Below are 22,372 nucleotides of genomic sequence, written 5' to 3'. Positions count from 1 at the left end.
TTTGTTTGTGTCTTGGAATGAAGTCTAGAGCTCTTGTATGAGGTTTGATGTCTGAAAACTTGGATACATTGAAGTGTGGTGGTTGGGGGGTATTTATAGCCCCAACCACCAAAAGAACCGTTGGTGGAGGCTGCTGTCGTATGGCGCACCGGACAGTCCGGTGCGACAGCCACATCACCAGGCTGTTGGGTTTCGACCGTTGGAGCTCTGACAAGTGGGGCCACCGGACAGTCCGGTGGTGCACCAGACAGTCATTGTTCACTGTCTGGTGCGCCTTCTGACGCCTGCTCTGACTTCTGCGTGCGCAGTGAACACTGTTCACTGTTCCTGTACCGTTGCAGATGACCGTTGGTGCTTGGAGCTGTTGCTCCGCTTGGTGCACCGGACAGTCCGGTGCTACACCGGAAAGTCCGGTGAATTATAGCGGAGCGGCCTCCTGAATTCCCAAAGGTGGCAAGTTTGGAGTTGGGTTCCCTGGTGCACCGGACACAGTCCGGTGCGCCAGACCAGGGCTAACTTTGGGTTGTCTTTTGCTCTCTTTGTTTGAACCCTTTCTTGGTCTTTTTATTGGTTTGTTGTGAACCTTTAGCACCTGTAAAACTTATAATCTAGAGCAAATTAGTTAGTCCAATTATTTGTGTTGGGCAATTCAACCACCAAAATCAATTAGGAAAAGGTGTAAGCCTATTTCCCTTTCAATCATGAACACATTTATTTTGGCTAGTAAAACCTATTTTTGTTACGATTAGTGATATTCTTTTGGTTTTCTCTTTTCTTTCTAAAAGAAAGTATTATTAATAATAATCGGAGATAAATCATCTAATAACCTATAATGTTTATATTTCATGAATTCTATACCATTTACTAATTACATGCTAAGAAAAGTTTCTATTATCCATTAAAATGAACTTATGATTATAATCTTCCAAATAATTTCCAACATTCCTTGTGAACAAAATTAACTATAAAATTACCTATCTAGTGTTTTTATCACCAACATGTGTCTACTAATTTTCATCATACTTATCTCTAATCCAACTTTCTAAAAGTCATCGTAAACAAATAACATGAATAATCGCGGTGCACTAATTTATCGCATACATCTACCAAAAATTCATAGCGCACATACGCATGAATTCCGAATCACAACATGCTCATATTACAACACAATAATTATAAAATTCACAAACTGAATCAAAAAGTGATTTCGAAAATACACAAAAAATTATTTTGGGTCGTCTTCAACCTCGCGACGAACGACGGATGGGCTTGGGCGTGCGTCTAGGCGAAGGCTCGGTACGACGGGTGGCGTAGCTCCAGCAAGCTCCACGGGCTCCGGCGACGGCGTGGCGAACTCCGGCGACGACGGCAGTGGCTCAAACAGCGAGGAGGGTGAGAGAGAGAAGGGGGGCGAGCTCGGGTAGGGAAGAGGGAGAGAGAGGAGCTCGACGTATTTATAGAGAGAGGGAGGGGAGAAGAGAGGTCGCCAGGGAGAGAGAGGGGCGACCGGTGTCTTCAATGCCATTGATGTTGTCGGTTTTAATAGAGGGAGGTAATGGGGAGGAGAAACGGAAGCTTGAAGCTCTATTAACGCGATGAAGAACGAACGGTCGCGAGACTTGGGCTGGGGCGCGGTCGGGGTTGGTCCTGGCGGCACGGGCGTCGGGGTCGGTGCCTGGGCTACTCGGCTCCTGGCACGGTCGGGTGCGGGGCTCGGTCGACGGGCTCCTTGCGGCTAAAGCGTCAGGCGTGGGCGGCGTCCCTGGCGCCGCGGTTGGGAGGAAACAGGGAAAGGAGAAGGGAGGAGAGATAGATGGGGCCGGGTGGGGCCCGCTTGCAAGAGAGGGAAGAGGGGGGGAGAAAGGAGTGGCGGCGGCTGGCTGGCTAAGGAAGCCAGGGGAGAGGGCGCGGCCACTACATGGACCTTAGTGGGCCTTAGGGTTAGGGTTTAGATTAGGGTTTAGATTAGGTTTTTCTTTTTCTTTTTTTCTATTTCTTTTCTAAATTCAAAATATATTTTCAAATAACCCTAAAATTCATAATAATTATGCCAAAATTATTTATAAATAAAATATTTATTTTTGAACTAATAATTATTATATTATTTATTTGGATTTTCATTTAAGAAGAAATGATATTAAATATCCAAAAATCAATCATTCGCAATCAAAATTATTCCAAATGCAATTAAATAACAAACACTTGAATGAAAAATTTATTACCATAATTACCATTAATAACTAAATGCATTATTTTTTTAGTTGATGGTTTTTATAGTGTTACACAGTCCCACCAGCCTCATAAGAAGAAAACAAAGAAGCTTATATACACATGAATGTTAGTCCTAATTTTCATCCATCACTCAAATGAATGACATATTGAAAAAAGGTAAGTAAAGATTAACCATGCACATATGTTTCTTCTTAGATCTCGCTAACGACCATGTTTGTAGTATTTAGTCTTGCTTAAATTTATGATCAAAGCATACACTTTTCTGGTGCTCATCGCTCTCACAAATAAAGCGAGTATCTTTTTGTTCCTTTTCTTATTAAACTTGTTTGATTGCTTTGACATTAAGTTGTTCTCTTGCTTATTATGTTTTATTATTATGGGATGCATTAGAGTTTTTCTTCTACACCATATTAGCACTAGAAGACACAACTTGTTTACTATGAGTGTCTTTTGCTCTTGCCCTTTATTCCCTTGTGATCTAAAGAGTTAGAAAAAATCCTTTTAAAAAGGTGTTAACTTTATGATAATATTGTCAGTCAAAAACTTGTCGGGCAACATACATGGAAATTGTAATACTCAAAATTCTAAATAAAGAATATAGAGAGATCTTCACATTTTATGTGCCTCATTTGCATCATAAAAAGAGCATACACAAAATTTAGAGTTTAATTCAAACAAATGATAAAAAAATGCATCATGTTGGAGTTTATATGTTTGTGCATTAAATAAAATAATAATGTTAATGGTAATAAGATAATAATTGCTAGAAGTTGAATTAAGCCCTAAATTAAACCTAGGGTTTTTGAAAAGGAGAAGAAGAGAAATGATATATATAAAAAAATATATAAATAATATAATTATATCTCTAAAAACTTGTATTTTAACTTCACCATATGATTTGGGAATAAATTTGGCCTAAGGTTGATTCGAAATTTGAATTCAAATTGGAGTTGAAAATAGAGAGGAAAAGGAATAGAAAATAAAAAGAATAAAACAAAATCAGCCTCATGGGCCGCCATACCTCCATTTCGGCCCGCTCCAACTTCCCATCCGCGCAGCCCACCTTCGACACGAGTGCGCGCCGACACCTGGGCCCTTCTTGTCAGTCGCACGCGCACACCATCGCTCTGACTTGTGGGGCCTACTGCCCAGTCGCTTCATCGGCACTCATACGTTGGATCCTACCGCTGGCACCACGGACCCACCGGGCGGTCTCCCCTTTACGCGCGTCCCCAACCTACCGAAACGGCCTCCCGCAGCTGGCGCGCGCGATGACCGGAATCCGGCGACCGGTCACCCCCTTCAAAAAGCCGAAGCCTCACCTCGCGCCAATAAAAGCCGCCGCAGTGCCCCCTTCCCCGGTTTTCAACCTAGCCCTCCATCGAATTAGGGAATCACCGTCTCTTCCGGGGCACCATAAGCGCACCAGGCGGATTGAAGGTTCCGCCGCGGGGGAGGTCTTCACTGATTCGTCGTCATTCGAGCTTCGATTGGTTCTTGGGGCTTCTCTACGTTGCCAGGGAGCTGTTCATGGATTACCTGCATGGAATGGTGCTCTGTCGCTCCTTGGATTGATCACCGGCGCTGGAGCACCGCCGCGTCGCCGCTTCATGCCGTGGGCCGACCTCACCGCAGCGCCTCAGCCGGTAAAACTTGGCTCATTAATTTACCTTCGCTTCCGCATTGTTTTGCGTGTATCCAATCGGGGGTTAGCTCACTGAGCGACGAACGGGGCGTCGGCGGGGGAGAGGATCTCCGCCGTGGGGCGCGGCTCTGTGCCCCTTGTGTCTGGGCGAGGAAGAAGATAAGTGAGCCGTTAGATCGACAAAGCAGGGTTGAGATTATGTCATCGCATACCCCTTCGCCCGATCGGATCTGGGCCGTAGATCGGTAGATGTGCGGTGTAGAGCAGAGCGCACGACTTAAAAATCTAAATCATTGGATGAAGATCCAACGGGTACGATTGCATACCGGTTCGAAGTTATAAAAGACCTAATCCTGACCGTGTGCAACCGATCGGACGGCTGGCATCCCACGATACCCCTTCGCGGGTCTAAATTGCATTTGGGCCCCTCGGTTTATGTCAAAACAACCCGCCGTCCACACCAGGACTTTCTGAGTTGCACCGTAGCCCCTGCACTTTCCATAATTTGAGGCCTAGTCCAGACAGTGGGAAAACTTATAAAATAAATTAAGAAATAGATTTTTATGTGTAAAAATAATCCTAGAACTTGTGTAATCCATAGAAAATCCATTTTTAGTCCAAATTGAGCCATTCTAGTTTCTAAAATTTTATAATTTTATTCTCTATCACTTAGAACCTCTGTTTTGTCATGAAAACAGTAATAAATTTAATTCCTCACTTAATCCAATTTAAACACATGAAACCTTTGAAAATTCATATCTTAAAATCTATAACTCCAAAAATTACGATTCCTGTTCCTAGGATTTTATTTTAATGTGTAGATTTTTACTGTATATTTTATTTACATGTTTGATGTGATGTTAATTTATGCTATAATATGTATGTATTGTGTTTATGCGAGTAGACGAGCAAGCCACTGTGGAATCTGAGGTTCAGCAAGTAGAAGTAGCTGAGCAGGAGCTCATTGAAGGCAAGTTGTGCCCTTGATCACTTACTTTTTCCCAGCCATGTTCTTATTAATTATAATGATCTGCATAGGATAATTTTGATGGGACCCAATAGGTTACCCTAGTTTTGGCTATCTTTATACCTTGTTCACCACTGAAATATTTGTTTGGGTAGTACCTGCTATTGCTTTATGTGGATTTGGGTATGAAGATACTTTATTCATAATTACTCTATTATTCTCTTTTATTATTACTGTTCATGTTAAGATCATTATGTTAATGGGAACATGGAGCGACCACCCGGGAAAACAGTGCTACAACAAGGGTATAATGGGACGCCCTTGGCTGATTAACTAGGAAAGCTAGTGGAGGTCTTCCTTACCCGAAAGGGGCAAGGGCAGTAGGGGAGTGGTCAGTGTAGGGAGGTCCTTGGGTTGATTTTGCTGCGATGGCGGTCAGGCAAGAACCCTGCACTGGAGCTTCCTATAAACTGTAGCGGGATTTCTGAAGCTAGTGGAACTTTATAAAGGCCTCGTAGTGTTACCCTGCCTCGCCTCCTCGGTAGAGGTGTATGGGATTGGCCATCTCTTGGCAGATGGGTAACATGACTTGTGGGTAAAGATGCGCAACCTCTGCAGAGTGTAAAACTGGTATACTAGCCGTGCTCACGGTCATGAGCAGCTCGGACCCTCACATGATTAATTTATGAAACTTAAATCTAATTGGACATTTGCATCGCATTTGGGATTATTTTACTATTACTTTTCTTTATTATTATTAAGGTTTGGTATTTACTTACATTTAGTAATTGCTAATAAAATTTTGACCAACTTATAAAAGCAATGCTCAGCTTCAGCCTTTATTCCATTGATCAGCCTTACACTTCATGAACTCCCACCTTTGGTGAGTTCATGCCACATTATTCCCCACAACTTGTTGAGCGATGAACGTATGTGAGCTCACTCTTGCTGTCTCACACCCCCCCACAGGAGAAGAACAGGTGGTCGAAGAGGAGCCGCCTAACACTGAGGCATTCGATCTGATCTAGGTGGCGTTTCTCAGTCGACATTGGCGCCGACGATCCTTAGTTCGTTTTATATCTATCTTGTAATAAGTCTTCCGCTATGTAATAATTACTCTGATGTTTTATGACATTTATCTCTATACACTCTGTTATTATATATGTTGTCTTCTTGGCGCATGTATGAGATGCACCCGGCTTTGTTCCTTAAAAACCGGGTGTTACAGAAGTGGTATCAGAGGAAATGTTGACTGTAGGACGAAACCTAGATAGAAATGGACAACCCTTACCTACTTATCTCATTCTGATTCATTATATACTTACCTTACTCTGATTCTTTCTACACTTATCTTGATCCTGTCTCACCTTCTACTGTTCTACTCTGATGATTCTTACCTTTTCTACTCTGAGACAAGATGGATTTCACACCTTGGAATCCTATATTTATGACCTTTTTAAGAGATAGGAGGCCTAAGACAAAATTATAACTATTTTCTATATTTAAAAATGTTGGTTGATTGTTCTGATGATCAATGCCTGATTTGCTTCTTTGATTGAGTGAAATAGTATAGACGGGCATCTTAGCATGTACCACCATAAAGGTAATGAATTAGCTTTAGTAGGCAACACACTTAGCTAATGAATCCCCCAAAGTAACATAATTCGTAATCACCTGCCTTGTCTACAATCCTTTCTTTCTCACCCTGTGTTTCTAACCCAGATGGGCTACCTCTATAGTGTTAGAAGAGAGCACTATAGACGTGATCCTTGGTATGTCATGGTTAAGAAAGGCAAAGGCAATATATACATCATGCTAAGGGAACCGTAGAACTCACCAGTTCCAGAGGACAAAGATTTGAAGTTGGAATTGCAATAACTACCACCTTCAGACTAGCGGCATTCTTAGTAGATGGGAAGTTTGTTGGTGTCAACATCCGTGTGGTTAGAGATTTTCCGGATGTCTTTCCAGAGGAGTTACCAGGGATGCCACCTGATAGAGAAGTTGAGTTTGTTATTGATCTCTTACCGGGAACCGCTCCTATTTCTAAACGGCCATATAGGATGTTCGTAGAGGAGTTGAAGGAACTGAAGAAGCAGTTAACGGAATTACAAGAGGCTGGTTACTTACGTTTGAGTTCCTCACCTTGGGGAGCACCGGTACTGTTTGTACAAAAGAAGGATGGATCGCAAAGGATGTGTGTGGAGTATAGGTCCCTTAATGATGTTATATCATGAAGAACAAGTATCCGTTGCACCGCGTTGAGGATTTATTTGATCAGAGGAGAGGTGCTAGGATATTCTCGAAGATTGATCTCCGATCGGGTTATTATCAAATGAAGATTAGGCCATCGGATATTCCCAAGACGGATTCCTCGACCCGATGTGGTTTATAGGAGTTCACCGTTATGTCATTTGGATTAACTAATGCACCAGCCTATTTTATGGATCTGAAGAATAAGGTGTTCATGGAGTATTTGGACAAATTCGTCATAGTATTTATCGAAGATATTCTTATCTATTCTAAGAGTGAAAGTGATCATGAAGAACACTTGAGATTGGTGCTACAGAAGCTAAGAGATAATCAACTCTACGCCAAGTATAGCAAATGCGAGTTCTGGATTGACGAGGTGTCATTCCTTGTACATATCATTTCTAATGGAGGGATATAAGTGGATCCTGCTAAAGTCAAGGAGATAGTGGCGTGGAGCATACCCACTACAATTACAGATATTCAGAGTTTCTTGGGACTCGCAGGATATTATCGGAGATTTATTGAAGGAATTTCTAAGTTTGCTAAGCCCATGACCTCACTTATGGAGAAGAGAAGAGAATTCAAGTGGGATGAGAAATGCCAAGAGAGTTTTGATCAATTGAAGGAGATATTGATGTCACCGCCAGTATTGATTATGCCAGATCTGCAGAAGGGATTTGACATTTACTGTGATGCATGTGGCCAGGGACTTGGATGTGTGCTTATGCAAGAAGGTCATGTGATCGCCTATGCATCTCGTCAGTTGCGGAAACATGAATTGAACTACCCCACTCACGACTTGGAACTGGCTGCCGTTGTGCATGCACTTAAGATTTGGAGACACTACATTATGGGAACTAAGTGCCAAGTATATACGGATCATAAGAGTTTGAAGTACATATTCACTCAGAAGGATCTCAACCTTAGGCAACGCCGTTGGTTGGAGCTCATTAAGGATTATGATTTGGAGATTCACTATCACCCAGGCAAGGCAAATTTGGTTGCAGATGCCTTGAGTCGGAAGGAGCATGTTCACTCCGCTTTCGTTGTCTAGCTACCTGATGAATTAGCAAAAGATTTTGAGAGACTCAACCTGGGAATTGTTACACATACGGAAGGAGTGACTATTGAATTGGAACCTACCTTGGAGCAAGAAATTCGTAAAGGTCAGGTTGGTGATGCCAAAATCCAGGAGATCAAGGATCTGATAACAGAAGGTAGAGGCCCGGAATTCACAGAGGATGAGCAAGGCACGATATGGTTCAAGAATCGGATCTGTGTTCCTGATATTGATAGTCTTCGGGAAACTATATTGAAGGAAGCACATGACTCAATTTATTCTATCCATCCTGGAAGTACTAAGATGTATCAGGATTTGAAGCAAAAGTATTGGTGGTATGGACTAAAGAGAGATGTGGCTGCACATGTGGCTATGTGCGATGTATGCCAAAGAGTTAAGGCTGAATACCAGAGGCCAGCCGGACTACTGCACCCACTGAAGATACCTGAGTGGAAATGGGAAGAGATTGGCATGGACTTCATTGTTGGATTACCCCGCACGTCTGCTGGATATGATTCTATATGGGTGATTGTGGACAGGCTAACTAAAGTAGCCCACTTTATTCCAGTAAAGACCACATATTCAGGAGCCAAGTTGGCAGAGTTGTACATGGCACGGATTGTCTGCCTACATGGTGTGCCAAAGAAGATCGTGTCTGATCGAGGGTCACAGTTTACCTCTCAATATTGGAAGAAGTTGCACGAGTCTTTGGATACAAGATTGAATTTTAGTTCGGCTTACCATCCACAGACTGATGGGCAGACTGAGAGGACTAACCAAGTGCTTGAGGATATGTTAAGAGCTTGTGCTCTTAAGCATGGTGGAAGTTGGGATAAGAGTTTGTCGTATGCGGAGTTCTCTTACAATAATAGCTACCAGGCCAGTTTGAAGATGTCACCGTTTGAGGCTTTGTATGGCAGAAAGTGCAGGACTCCACTATATTGGGATCAAACTGGTGAAAGGCAGTTGTTTGGACCTGAGATTATACAGGAAGCAGAGGAACAAGTCCAGCAAATAAGGGAGAATTTGAGAACTGCACAATCCAGGCAGAAAAGCTATGCTGACACCTGGAGAAGACTGCTAGAGTTTAAAGAGGGAGATTATGTCTATTCGAAGGTGTCACCACTTCGGGGTATGAGAAGATTTAAAGTCAAAGGAAAGTTGTCCCCTCGCTTTATTGGACCCTTCTTAATCTTAAAGCGAGTGGGATAGGTTGCATATCAATTGGAGTTACCGGATCATCTCGCGGATGTTCACGATGTCTTTCATGTATCTCAGCTGAAGAAATGTCTCAGGGTGCCCGAAGAACAGTTACCAATGGAAGACCTTAGTGTTCAGGAAGATTTGACTTATGCTGAGTACCCCATCAAGATTTTGGATACTTTGACTCGAGTTACAAGGAATAAGGTTATAAAGATGTGTAAAGTTCAATGGAGTCACCACGGAGAAGATGAAGCAACTTGGGAAAGAGAAGAAGAGCTTCGCATAGATTTTCCCCACCTTTTCCCTAGATCTTCCTAAATCTCGAGGACGAGATTATTTTTAAGGGGGGTAGGATTTGTAATACTCAAAATTCTAAATAAAGAATATAGAAAGATCTTCTCATTTTATGTGCCTCATTTGCATCATAAAAAGAGCATACACAAAATTTAGAGTTTAATTCAAACAAATGACAAAAAAATGCATCATGTTGGAGTTTATATGTTTGTGCATTAAATAAAATAATAATGTTAATGGTAATAAGATAATAATTGCTAGAAGTTGAATTAAGCCCTAAATTAAACCTAGGGTTTTTGAAAAGGAGAAGAAGAGAAATGATATATATAAAAAATATATAAATAATATAATTATATCTCTAAAAACTTGTATTTTAACTTCACCATATGATTTGGGAATAAATTTGGCCTAAGGTTGATTCGAAATTTGAATTCAAATTGGAGTTGAAAATAGAGAGGAAAAGGAATACAAAATAAAAAGAATAAAACAAAACCAGCCTCATGGGCCGCCATACCTCCATTTCGGCCCGCTCCAACTTCCCATCCGCGCAGCCCACCTTCGACACGAGCGCGCGCCGACACCTGGGCCCTTCTTGTCAGTCGCACGCGCACACCATCGCTCTGACTTGTGGGGCCTACTGCCCAGTCGCTTCATCGGCACTCATACGTTGGATCCTACCGCTGGCACCACGGACCCACCGGGCGGTCTCCCCTTTACGCGCGTCCCCAACCTACCGAAACGGCCTCCCGCAGCTGGCGCGTGCGATGACCGGAATCCGGCGACCGGTCACCCCCTTCAAAAAGCCGAAGCCTCACCTCGCGCCAATAAAAGCCGCCGCAGTGCCCCCTTCCCCGGTTTTCAACCTAGCCCTCCATCGAATTAGGGCATCGCCGTCTCTTCCGGGGCACCATAAGCGCACCAGGCGGATTGAAGGTTCCGCCGCGGGGGAGGTCTTCACTGATTCGTCGTCATTCGAGCTTCGATTGGTTCTTGGGGCTTCTCTACGTTGCCAGGGAGCTGTTCATGGATTACCTGCATGGAATGGTGCTCTGTCGCTCTTTGGATTGATCACCGGCGCTGGAGCACCGCCGCGTCGCCGCTTCATGCCGTGGGCCAACCTCACCGCAGCGCCTCAGCCGGTAAAACTTGGCTCATTAATTTACCTTCGCTTCCGCATTGTTTTGCGTGTATCCAATCGGGGGTTAGCTCACTGAGCGACGAACGGGGCGTCGGCGGGGGAGAGGATCTCCGCCGTGGGGCGCGGCTCTGTGCCCCTTGTGTCTGGGCGAGGAAGAAGATAAGTGAGCCGTTAGATCGACAAAGCAGGGTTGAGATTATGTCATCGCATACCCCTTCGCCCGATCGGATCTGGGCCGTAGATCGGTAGATGTGCGGTGTAGAGCAGAGCGCACGACTTAAAAATCTAAATCATTGGATGAAGATCCAACGGGTACGATTGCATACCGGTTCGAAGTTATAAAAGACCTAATCCTGACCGTGTGCAACCGATCGGACGGCTGGCATCCCACGATACCCCTTCGCGGGTCTAAATTGCATTTGGGCCCCTCGGTTTATGTCAAAACAACCCGCCGTCCACACCAGGACTTTCTGAGTCTTGGGAATGTTGCACCGTAGCCCCTGCACTTTCCATAATTTGAGGCCTAGTCCAGACAGTGGGAAAACTTATAAAATAAATTAAGAAATAGATTTTTATGTGTAAAAATAATCCTAGAACTTGTGTAATCCATAGAAAATCCATTTTTAGTCCAAATTGAGCCATTCCAGTTTCTAAAATTTTATAATTTTATTCTCTATCACTTAGAACCTCTGTTTTGTCATGAAAATAGTAATAAATTTAATTCCTCACTTAATCCAATTTAAACACATGAAACCTTTGAAAATTCATATCTTAAAATCTATAACTCCAAAAATTACGATTCCTGTTCCTAGGATTTTATTTTAATGTGTAGATTTTTACTGTATATTTTATTTACATGTTTGATGTGATGTTAATTTATGCTATAATATGTATGTATTGTGTTTATGCGAGTAGACGAGCAAGCCACTGTGGAATCTGAGGTTCAGCAAGTAGAAGTAGCTGAGCAGGAGCTCATTGAAGGCAAGTTGTGCCCTTGATCACTTACTTTTTCCCAGCCATGTTCTTATTAATTATAATGATCTGCATAGGATAATTTTGATGGGACCCAATAGGTTACCCTAGTTTTGGCTATCTTTATACCTTGTTCACCACTGAAATATTTGTTTGGGTAGTACCTGCTATTGCTTTATGTGGATTTGGGTATGAAGATACTTTATTCATAATTACTCTATTATTCTCTTTTATTATTACTGTTCATGTTAAGATCATTATGTTAATGGGAACATGGAGCGACCACCCGGGAAAACAGTGCTACAACAAGGGTATAATGGGACGCCCTTGGCTGATTAACTAGGAAAGCTAGTGGAGGTCTTCCTTACCCGAAAGGGACAAGGGCAGTAGGGGAGTGGTCAGTGTAGGGAGGTCCTTGGGTTGATTTTGCTGCGATGGCGGTCAGGCAAGAACCCTGCACTGGAGCTTTCTATAAACTGTAGCGGGATTTCTGAAGCTAGTGGAACTTTGTAAAGGCCTCGTAGTGTTACCCTGCCTCGCCTCCTCGGTAGAGGTGTATGGGATTGGCCATCTCTTGGCAGATGGGTAACATGACTTGTGGGTAAAGATGCGCAACCTCTGCAGAGTGTAAAACTGGTATACTAGCCGTGCTCACGGTCATGAGCAGCTCGGACCCTCACATGATTAATTTATGGAACTTAAATTTAATTGGACATTTGCATCGCATTTGAGATTATTTTACTATTACTTTTCTTTATTATTATTAAGGTTTGGTATTTACTTACATTTAGTAATTGCTAATAAAATTTTGACCAACTTATAAAAGCAATGCTCAGCTTCAGCCTTTATTCCATTGATCAGCCTTACACTTCATGAACTCCCACCTTTGGTGAGTTCATGCCACATTATTCCCCACAACTTGTTGAGCGATGAACGTATGTGAGCTCACTCTTTCTGTCTCACACCCCCCCACAGGAGAAGAACAGGTGGTCGAAGAGGAGCCGCCTAACACTGAGGCATTCGATCTGATCTAGGTGGCGTTTCTCAGTCGACATTGGCGCCGACGATCCTTAGTTCGTTTTATATTTATCTTGTAATAAGTCTTCTGCTATGTAATAATTACTCTGATGTTTTATGACATTTATCTCTATACACTCTGTTATTATATATGTTGTCTTCTTGGCACATGTATGAGATGCACCCGACTTTGTTCCTTAAAAACCGGGTGTTACAGAAATTACTTGTGTTCCTTAGCTAGTGCATGTATCTCGTGAGGATGTTCCACTACTAAACGTTTATCAACCATTTTGTAGTCTTAAAACTGCTCCATAATGTACAACTCACTGCCAACATTATAAGCATCGAACTTCTCATCAAGTGCATCACATGATTCTTTGACAGTTGTACATGTTATATAAGAATTCGTGTATTTGTTAGCACGAGTGCTGATTACAATGTATTGAAATAGGTTATCGATAACCTCGAACACTTTCTCCTTCTCAGGAGTAAACTATTTATGTTTCCCCTACGCGAGGTGATAGCAGTTCATAGATTTTAACCACATGATGGTCTTACCATACCAACTCTTACATAATATTCCATCAAACTCAATTGGCATTAACACAATAGTAAAACCACTGATAGAAAAAATATCTAACATCATATTTTTGGAATGTTAGAAATTTTAACATTTTCATGTTTAACTTAATTTAGAAATAACACAACAAATTTACGATAAAATGTATGTGTATGTGTACAATACTACTACTCGTACTAGTAGCTGATACATACATGGAAATTATTTTGATGATTATCGAAATTATACTGAATTTAACAAATTTAGAGAGTAAAATATACCCAGTGGAGGGATCCATGCTCAAGGCATTGATGACCCTATTCACATAAGTCGATATCATATGTTGTTCGAAGTAGCAGACCATAGTTGACGCAAGCAGATATTCAGTGCCATTTCTTAGGTGTCCACTAAGAAGAAGAAGACAAGACGATAACGATCAATGAGCAGTCACATAGATGCTTCTCAAAACTTTGATCACCCACACACTCGAGCTGACGTTATAGATGCCGAAGATGGTTTTGAGGTCCTACTCTCCTAACACTTTCTGTGCATAGAAGATTGGTACCGAGAGACTCAGATGCAACTCAATTGAGAAGTAAAAGTTAATTATGTCCTGTTGTGTTTTTCTTCTACTTGTACTATGAGAGCTAGATACTAGAAGTTGTAAGAAGATTAAAAGATGAAGTAATCACATAACACAGTCACATTTTCTCGTAGATCTCGTTATCTCATAGATCACATGAAATCCAAAATGGTTAATTTTTTAGCCATTTTAAAAACGGCACACAAAATATTAGTTCCACTTCTTTCTCCTAGTACAAAATTGTAGCCTACGAAGGCGAAAATGGAGTTCCCAAGGTCAAGTCAAAAATTCCAAACCTAAGAAAAATGTTTTGCTCTCGTTTTTCTTGGAGGAGGGACTTTGGAAGGCAAGTTCATGTTGCCATTCCAAACATGTTGAAGTACAGTGCTAGATTAAATTAAGTTTTGTTTGCGTGCCTTCATGCATAGTGTTGTAGTAGAAGTTATCTCAAACATTTGGATGCTATAAGGTTAACTGAGTAGCAAAACAATATTCTCCTATTATTTAGCCCTCATGCCCTTCCTATGTGAAAGTCGCCTAGAGGGGGGGTGAATAGGGCGAAACTGAAATTCTCAAAATAATCACAACTACAAGCCGGGTTAGCGTTAGAAATATAAGCGAGTCCACGAGAGAGGGCGCAAAACAAATCGCAAGCGAATAAGAAGTGTGACACGCGGATTTGTTTTACCGAGGTTCGGTTCTCGCAAACCTACTCCCCGTTGAGGAGGCCACAAAGGTCGGGTCTCTTTCAACCCTTCCCTCTCTCAAACGGTCCCTCGGACCGAGTGAGCTTCTCTTTCTCAAATCACTTGGGAATCAAACTTCCCGCAAGGGTCACCACACAATTGGTTCCTCTTGCCTCAATTACAAATGAGTGTTTGATCACAAGAAAGAATGCGAAAGAAAAGAAGCGATCCAAGCGCAAGAGCTCAAATGATCACTACAAATCACTCTCTCTAGTCACTAAAGCTTTGTGTGGAGTTTGGGAGAGGATTTGATCTCTTTGATGTGCTTTGCAATGAATGCTAGCTCTTGTATATTGGTTGGAAGCTGGAAAACTTGGATGCCATGAATGTGGGGGTGGTTGGGGTATTTATAGCCCCAACCACCAAACATGACCGTTGGTGGAGGCTGTCTGTCGTATGGCGCACCGGACAGTCCGGTGCACACCGGACATGTCCGGTGCGCCAGCCACGTCACCAATGCCGTTGGATTCCGACCGTTGGAGCTTCTGTCTTCTGGGCCCGCCTGGGTGTCCGGTGCACACCGGACATGTACTGTTCAATGTCAGCGCGCGCGTGCCTGACTTCTGCGCGCTTCTGGCGCGCATTGAATGCGCCTGCAGGTGACCGTTGGCGCGAAGTAGCCGTTGCTCCGCGGTTGCACCGGACAGTCCGGTGTACACCGGACATGTCCGGTGAATTATAGTGGAGTAGTCGTTCCGATTTCCCGAGGCTGGCGAGTTCCTGAGGCAGCTCTTCTTTGGAGCACCGGACATGTCCGGTGTACACCGGACAGTCCGGTGAATTATAGCGGAGTTGCCTCTGGAAATTCCCGAAGGTGGCAAGTTTGAGTTGGAGTCCTCTGGTGCACCGGACACTGTCCGGTGTACACCGGACAGTCCGGTGCCCCAGACCAGAGGTGCCTTCGGTTGTTCCTTTGCTCCTTTGTTGAATCCAATATTTGATCTTTTTATTTGCTAAGTGTGAACCTTTTACACCTGTATAACTTATACACTAGAGCAAACTAGTTAGTCCAATTATTTGTGTTGGGCAATTCAACCACCAAAATTATTTAGGAACTAGGTGTAAGCCTAATTCCCTTTCAATCTCCCCCTTTTTGGTGATTGATGCCAACACAAACCAAAGCAAATATAGAAGTGCATAATTGAACTAGTTTGCATAATGTAAGTGCAAAGGTTGCTTGGAATTGAGCCAATATTAATACTTACAAGATATGCATGGATCGTTTCTTCGTTTTTAACATTTTGGACCACGCTTGCACCACATGTTTTGTTTTTGCAAACTTTTTGTAAATTCTTTTCAAAGTTCTTTTGCAAATAGACAAAGGCAAATGAATAAGATTTTGAGAAGCATTTTCAAGATTTGAAATTTTCTCCCCCTGTTTCAAATGCTTTTCCTTTGACTAAACAAAACTCCCCCTAAATGAGATCCTCCTCTTAGTGTTCAAGAAGGTTTTGATATATCATTTTTGAAATACTACTTTCTCCCCCTTTTGAACACAATAAGATACCAATTGAAAATACTCTTTTGAAAAACTAAGTTTTTGAAATTGGTGGTGGTGCGGTCCTTTTGCTTTGGGCTCATACTTTCTCCCCCTTTGGCATGAATCGCCAAAAACGGAATCATTAGAGCCCTCGAAGTACTTTCTTCCCCTTTGGTCATAAATAAATGAGTTAAGATTATACCAAAGACGAAGTCCTTTTGCTTTCTCCCCCAAGGATGGAGAGTGACTCGGAGCGACGGCGAAGGATGAGTTACGGAGTGGAAGCCTTTGTCTTTGCCGAAGACTCCAATTCCCTTTCAATATACCTATGACTTGGTTTGAAATAGACTTGAAAGACACATTAGTCATAGCATATGAAAGAGATATGATTAAAGGTATACAAATGAGCTATGTGTGCAATTTTAGCAAAAGAAATTGCGCGAATCAAGAATATTGAGCTCATGCCTAAGTTTGTTAAAAGTTTGTTCATCAAGAGGCTTGGTAAAGATATCGGCTAATTGATCTTTAGTGTTAATGTAAGAAATCTCGATATCTCCCTTTTGTTGGTGATCCCTTAAAAAGTGATACCGAATGGCTATGTGTTTAGTGCGGCTATGCTCGACGGGATTATCCGCCATCTTGATTGCACTCTCATTATCACATAGCAAAGGGACTTTGGTTAATTTGTAACCGTAGTCCCGCAGGGTTTGCCTCATCCAAAGCAATTGCGCGCAACAATGGCCTGCGGCAATGTACTTGGCTTCGGCGGTGGAAAGAGCGACCGAATTTTGCTTCTTTGAAGCCCAAGACACCAAGGATCTTCCCAAGAACTGGCAAGTCCCCGATGTGCTCTTCCTATTGATTTTACACCCTGCCCAATCGGCATCCGAATAACCAATCAAATCAAAAGTGGATCCCCTAGGATACCAAAGCCCAAACTTAGGTGTGTAAGCCAAATATCTCAAGATTCGTTTTACGGCCGTAAGGTGAGCTTCCTTAGGGTCGGCTTGGAATCTTGCACACATGCATACGGAAAGCATAATATCCGGTCGAGATGCACATAAATATAGCAAAGAACCTATCATTGACCGGTATACCTTTTGATCCACGAACTTACCTCCTGTGTCGAGGTCGAGATGCCCATTAGTTCCCATGGGTGTCTTGATGGGCTTGGCATCCTTCATCCCAAACTTGTTTAGAATGTCTTGAGTGTACTTTGTTTGGCAAATGAAGGTGCCCTCTTGGAGTTGCTTGACTTGGAATCCTAGAAAATACTTCAACTCCCCCATCATAGACATCTCGAATTTCTGTGTCATGATCCTACTAAATTCTTCACAAGTAGATTCGTTAGTAGACCCAAATATAATATCATCAACATAAATTTGGCATACAAACAAATCATTGTCAAGAGTTTTAGTGAATAAAGTAGGATCGGCTTTTCCGACTTTAAAGCCATTAGCAATAAGGAAATCTCTAAGGCATTCATACCATGCTCTTGGGGCTTGCTTGAGCCCATAAAGCGCCTTAGAGAGCCTATAGACATGGTTAGGGTACTCACTAGCTTCAAAGCCGGGAGGTTGCTCAACATAGACCTCTTCCTTGATTGGTCCATTGAGGAAGGCACTTTTTCACGTCCATTTGATAAAGCTTAAAGCCATGGTAAGTAGCATAGGCCAATAATATACGAATTGACTCAAGCCTAGCTACGGGTGCATAAGTTTCACCAAAATCCAAACCTTCGACTTGTGAATACCCCTTGGCCACGAGTCGAGCTTTGTTCCTTGTCACCACACCATGCTCATCTTGCTTGTTGCGGAAGACCCACTTGGTTCCTACAACATTTTGATTAGGACGTGGAACTAAATGCCATACCTCGTTCCTCGTGAAGTTGTTGAGCTCCTCTTGCATTGCCACCACCCAATTCGAATCTTGGAGTGCTTCCTCTACCCTGTGTGGCTCAATAGAGGAAACAAAAGAGTAATGCTCACAAAAATGTGCAACACAAGATCGAGTGGTTACCCCCTTATGAATGTCGCCGAGGATGGTGTCGACGGGGTGATCTCGTTGAATTGCTTGGTGGACTCTTGGGTGTGGCGCCCTTGGTTGTTCATCCTCCTTGTCTTGATCATTTACATCTCCCCCTTGATCGTTGCCGTCATCTTGAGGTGGCTTATCTTTTTGATCTTCTACTTCATCAACTTGAGCCTCATCCTCATTTTGGGTTGGTGGAGATGCTTGCGTGGAGGAGGATGGTTGATCTTGTGCATTTGGAGGCTCTTCGGATTCCTTAGGGCACACATCCCCAATGGACATGTTCCTTAGCACGATGCACGGAGCCTGTTCTTCACCTACCTCATCAAGATCAACTTGCTCTAATTGAGAGCCGTTAGTCTCATCAAACACAATGTCACAAGAAACTTCAACTAGTCCTGAGGACTTGTTAAAGACTCTATATGCCCTTGTGTTTGAATCATATCCTAGTAAAAAACCTTCTACAGTTTTAGGAGCAAATTTAGATTTTCTACCTCTCTTAACAAGAATAAAGCATTTGCTACCAAAAACTCTAAAATATGAAATATTTGGCTTTTTACCGGTTAGGAGTTCATAGGATGTCTTCTTGAGGATTCGGTGTAGATATAACCGGTTGATGGCGTAGCAGGCGGTGTTGACCGCCTCAGCCCAAAACCGATCCGATGTCTTGTACTCATCAAGCATGGTTCTTGCCATGTCCAATAGAGTTCGATTCTTCCTCTCCACTACACCATTTTGTTGTGGCGTGTAGGGAGAAGAGAACTCATGCTTGATGCCCTCCTCCTCAAGGAAGCCTTCAATTTGAGAGTTCTTGAACTCCGTCCCATTGTCGCTTCTAATTTTCTTGATCCTTAAGCCGAACTCATTTTGAGCCCGTCTCAAGAATCCCTTTAGGATCTCTTGGGTATGAGATTTTTCCTGTAAAAAGAACACCCAAGTGAAGCGAGAATAATCATCCACAATAACTAGACAGTACTTACTCCCGCCGATGCTTATGTAAGCGATTGGGCCGAATAGGTCCATGTGTAGGAGCTCCAGTGGTCTGTCACTAGTCATGATGTTCTTGTGTGGATGATGAGTGCCAACTTGCTTCCCAGCTTGGCATGCGCTACAAATCCTGTCTTTCTCAAAATGAACATTTGTTAGTCCTAAAATGTGTTCTCCCTTTAGAAGCTTATGAAGATTCTTCATTCCAACATGGGCTAGTCGGCGGTGCCAGAGCCAACCCATGTTAGTCTTAGCAATTAAGCAAGTGTCGAGTTCAGCTCTATCAAAATCTACCAAGTATAGCTGACCCTCTAATACTCCCTTAAATGCTATTGAATCACCACTTCTTCTAAAGACAGTGACACCTACATCAGTAAATAGACAGTTGTAGCCCATTTGACATAGTTGTGAAACGGAAAGCAAATTGTAATCTAAAGAATCTACAAGAAAAACATTGGAAATAGTATGGTCAGGTGATATAGCAATTTACCCAATCCTTTGACCAAACCTTGATTTCCATCCTCGAATGTGATAGCTCGTTGGGGATCTTGGTTTTTCTCATATGAGGAGAACATCTTCTTCTCCCCTGTCATGTGGTTTGTGCACCCGCTGTCGAGTATCCAACTTGAGCCCCCGGATGCATAAACCTACAAAACAATTTTAGTTCTTGACTTTAGGTACCCAAACAGTTTTGGGTCCTTTGGCATTAGAAACAAGAACTTTGGGTACCCAAACACAAGTCTTGGAGCCCTTGTGTTTGCCCCCAACAAATTTGGCAACTACCTTGCCGGATTTGTTAGTCAACACATAAGATGCATCAAAAGTTTTAAATGAAATAGTATGATCATTTGATGCATTAGGAGTTCTCTTTCTAGGCAACTTGGCACGGGTTGGTTGCCTAGAGCTAGATGTCTCACCCTTATACATAAAAGCATGGTTAGGGCCAGAGTGAGACTTCCTAGAATGAGTTCTCCTAATTTTGCTCTCGGGATAACCGGCAGGGTACAAAATGTAACCCTCGTTATCCTGAGGCATGAGAGCCTTGCCCTTAACAAAGTTAGACAAATTTCTAGGAGGGGCATTAAGTTTGACATTGTCTCCCCTTTATAAGCCAATGCCATCCTTGATGCCAGGGCGTCTCCCATTATATAGCATACTTCTAGCAAATTTAAACTTTTCATTTTCTAAGTTATGTTCGGCAATTTTAGCATCTAATATTGCTATATGATCATTTTGTTGTTTAATTAATATCATGTCATCATGAATAGCATTGAAATCAACATCTCTACATCTATCATAAATAGACACATGCTCAACGGTAGCTGTAGAGGGTTTGCAAGAATTAAGTTCAACAATCTTAGTACGTAATATATCATTTTTATCTCTAAGATCGGAAATAGTAACATTGCAAACATCAAAATCTTTAGCCTTAGCAATCAAATTTTCATTTTCTACTCTAAGGCTAGCAAGAGAATCATTCAATTCCTTAATCTTAGCAAGCAAATCATCATTATCATTTCTAAGATTGGGAATTAAAGCATCACAAACATGAGAATCAACCTTAGCAATTAATTTAGCATTTTAATTTCTAAGGTTGTTAATAGTGTCATGGCATGTGCTTAGCTCACTAGATAATTTCTCACATTTTTCTACCTCTAGAGCATAAGCATTCTTAATCTTAACATGTTTCTTGTTTTCCTTAATTAGAAAATCCTCTTGGGAATCCAAAAGGTCATCTTTTTCATGAATAGCACTAATCAATTCATTTATTTTTTCCTTTTGTTCCATGTTAAGGTTGGCAAAAAGGGTACGCAAGTTATCCTCCTCATCACTAGCATTATCATCACTAGAGGATTCATATTTAGTGGAGGATTTAGATTTAACCTTCTTCCTTTTGCCGTCCTTTGCCATGAGGCACTTGTGGCCGACGTTTGGGAAGAGGAGTCCCTTGGTGACTGCGATGTTGGCGGCATCCTCGTCGGAGGAGGACTTGGTGGAGCTCTCGTCGGAGTCCCACTCCCGGCAAACATGGGCATCGCCGCCCTTCTTCTTGTAGTACTTCTTCTTTTCTCTCCTCTTTCCCTTCTTGTCGTCGCCTCTATCACTGTCACTAGACATAGGACATTTTGCAATAAAATGACTGGGCTTACCACACTTGTAGCAAACCTTCTTGGAACGGGATTTGTAATCCTTCCCCTTCCGTTGCTTGAGGATTTGCCGAAAGCTTTTGATGATTAAGGCCATCTCCTCATTGTCGAGCTTGGAGGCGTCAATTGGTTGTCTACTCGGTGTAGACTCCTCCTCCTTCTCCTCCGTCGCCTTAAAGGCCACCGGTTGTGCCTCGGACGTGGAGGGTTCATCAAGCTCGTTGATCTTCTTTGAGCCTTTAATCATACATTCAAAGCTCACAAAATTCCCGATTACTTCCTCGGGAGTCATTAGTGTATGTCTAGGATTACCACGAATTAATTGAACTTGAGTAGGGTTAAGGAAAATAAGTGATCTCAAAATAACCTTAACCACCTCGTGGTCGTCCCACTTCTTACTCCCGAGGTTGCGCACTTGGTTTACCAAGGTTTTGAGCCGGTTGTACATATCTTGTGGCTCCTCCCCTTGGCGAAGATGAAAACGACCGAGCTCCCCCTCGATCGTTTCCCGCTTGGTGATCTTAGGTGAGTTCATCACCCTCGTGCGCGGTCTTGAGTAGGTCCCAAATCTCCTTTGCATTCTTCAACCCTTGCACCTTGTTGTATTCATCCTTGCTTAGAGAGGCAAGGAGTATGGTTGTGGCTTGGGAGTTGAAGTGCTCGATTTGGGCTACTTCGTCCGTATCATAGTCTTCATCCCCTACGGATGGTACCTGTGCTCCAAACTCAACAACATTCCATATACTTTTGTGGAGTGAGGTTAGATGAAATTTCATTAAATCACTCCACCTAGCGTAATCTTCGCCATCAAAAGTTGGTGGTTTGCCTAATGGAACGGAAAGTAATGGAGTATGTCTAGGTGTACGAGGATAGTGTAAGGTAATCTTACTAAACTTCTTGCGCTCTTGGCGCTTAGAAGTTACGGACGGCGCATCGGAGTCGGAGGTCGATGTTGATGAAGTGTCGGTCTTGTAGTAGACCACCTTCCTCATCCTCTTGTGCTTGTCGCCTTTCCGATGCGACTTGTGAGAAGAGGATTTCTCCTTCTTCTCCTTGTG

At 42.6% G+C, this 22,372-nt stretch overlaps 1 protein-coding gene across 1 annotated transcript in view; it reads left to right on the top strand.

The window, feature by feature from the left end:
• Positions 1–10,418: 10,418 nt before the first annotated feature.
• Positions 10,419–22,372, top strand: part of LOC103636094 (uncharacterized) — a 63,870-nt gene continuing 51,916 nt past the window's right edge. Inside the window, exon 1 of the mRNA XM_008658463.2 lies at positions 10,419–10,793. Within this exon, the coding sequence (XP_008656685.2) occupies positions 10,419–10,793 (375 nt within the window). The remainder of the gene's footprint in view (positions 10,794–22,372) is intronic.

The sequence above is a fragment of the Zea mays genome, chromosome 1 (genome assembly GCF_902167145.1).
Source record: "Zea mays cultivar B73 chromosome 1, Zm-B73-REFERENCE-NAM-5.0, whole genome shotgun sequence".
Classification (NCBI taxonomy): Eukaryota; Viridiplantae; Streptophyta; class Magnoliopsida; order Poales; family Poaceae; genus Zea; species Zea mays.
The sequence above is the reverse complement of the archived record's forward strand: the minus strand, read 5'-3'. Positions and strand labels throughout refer to the sequence as shown.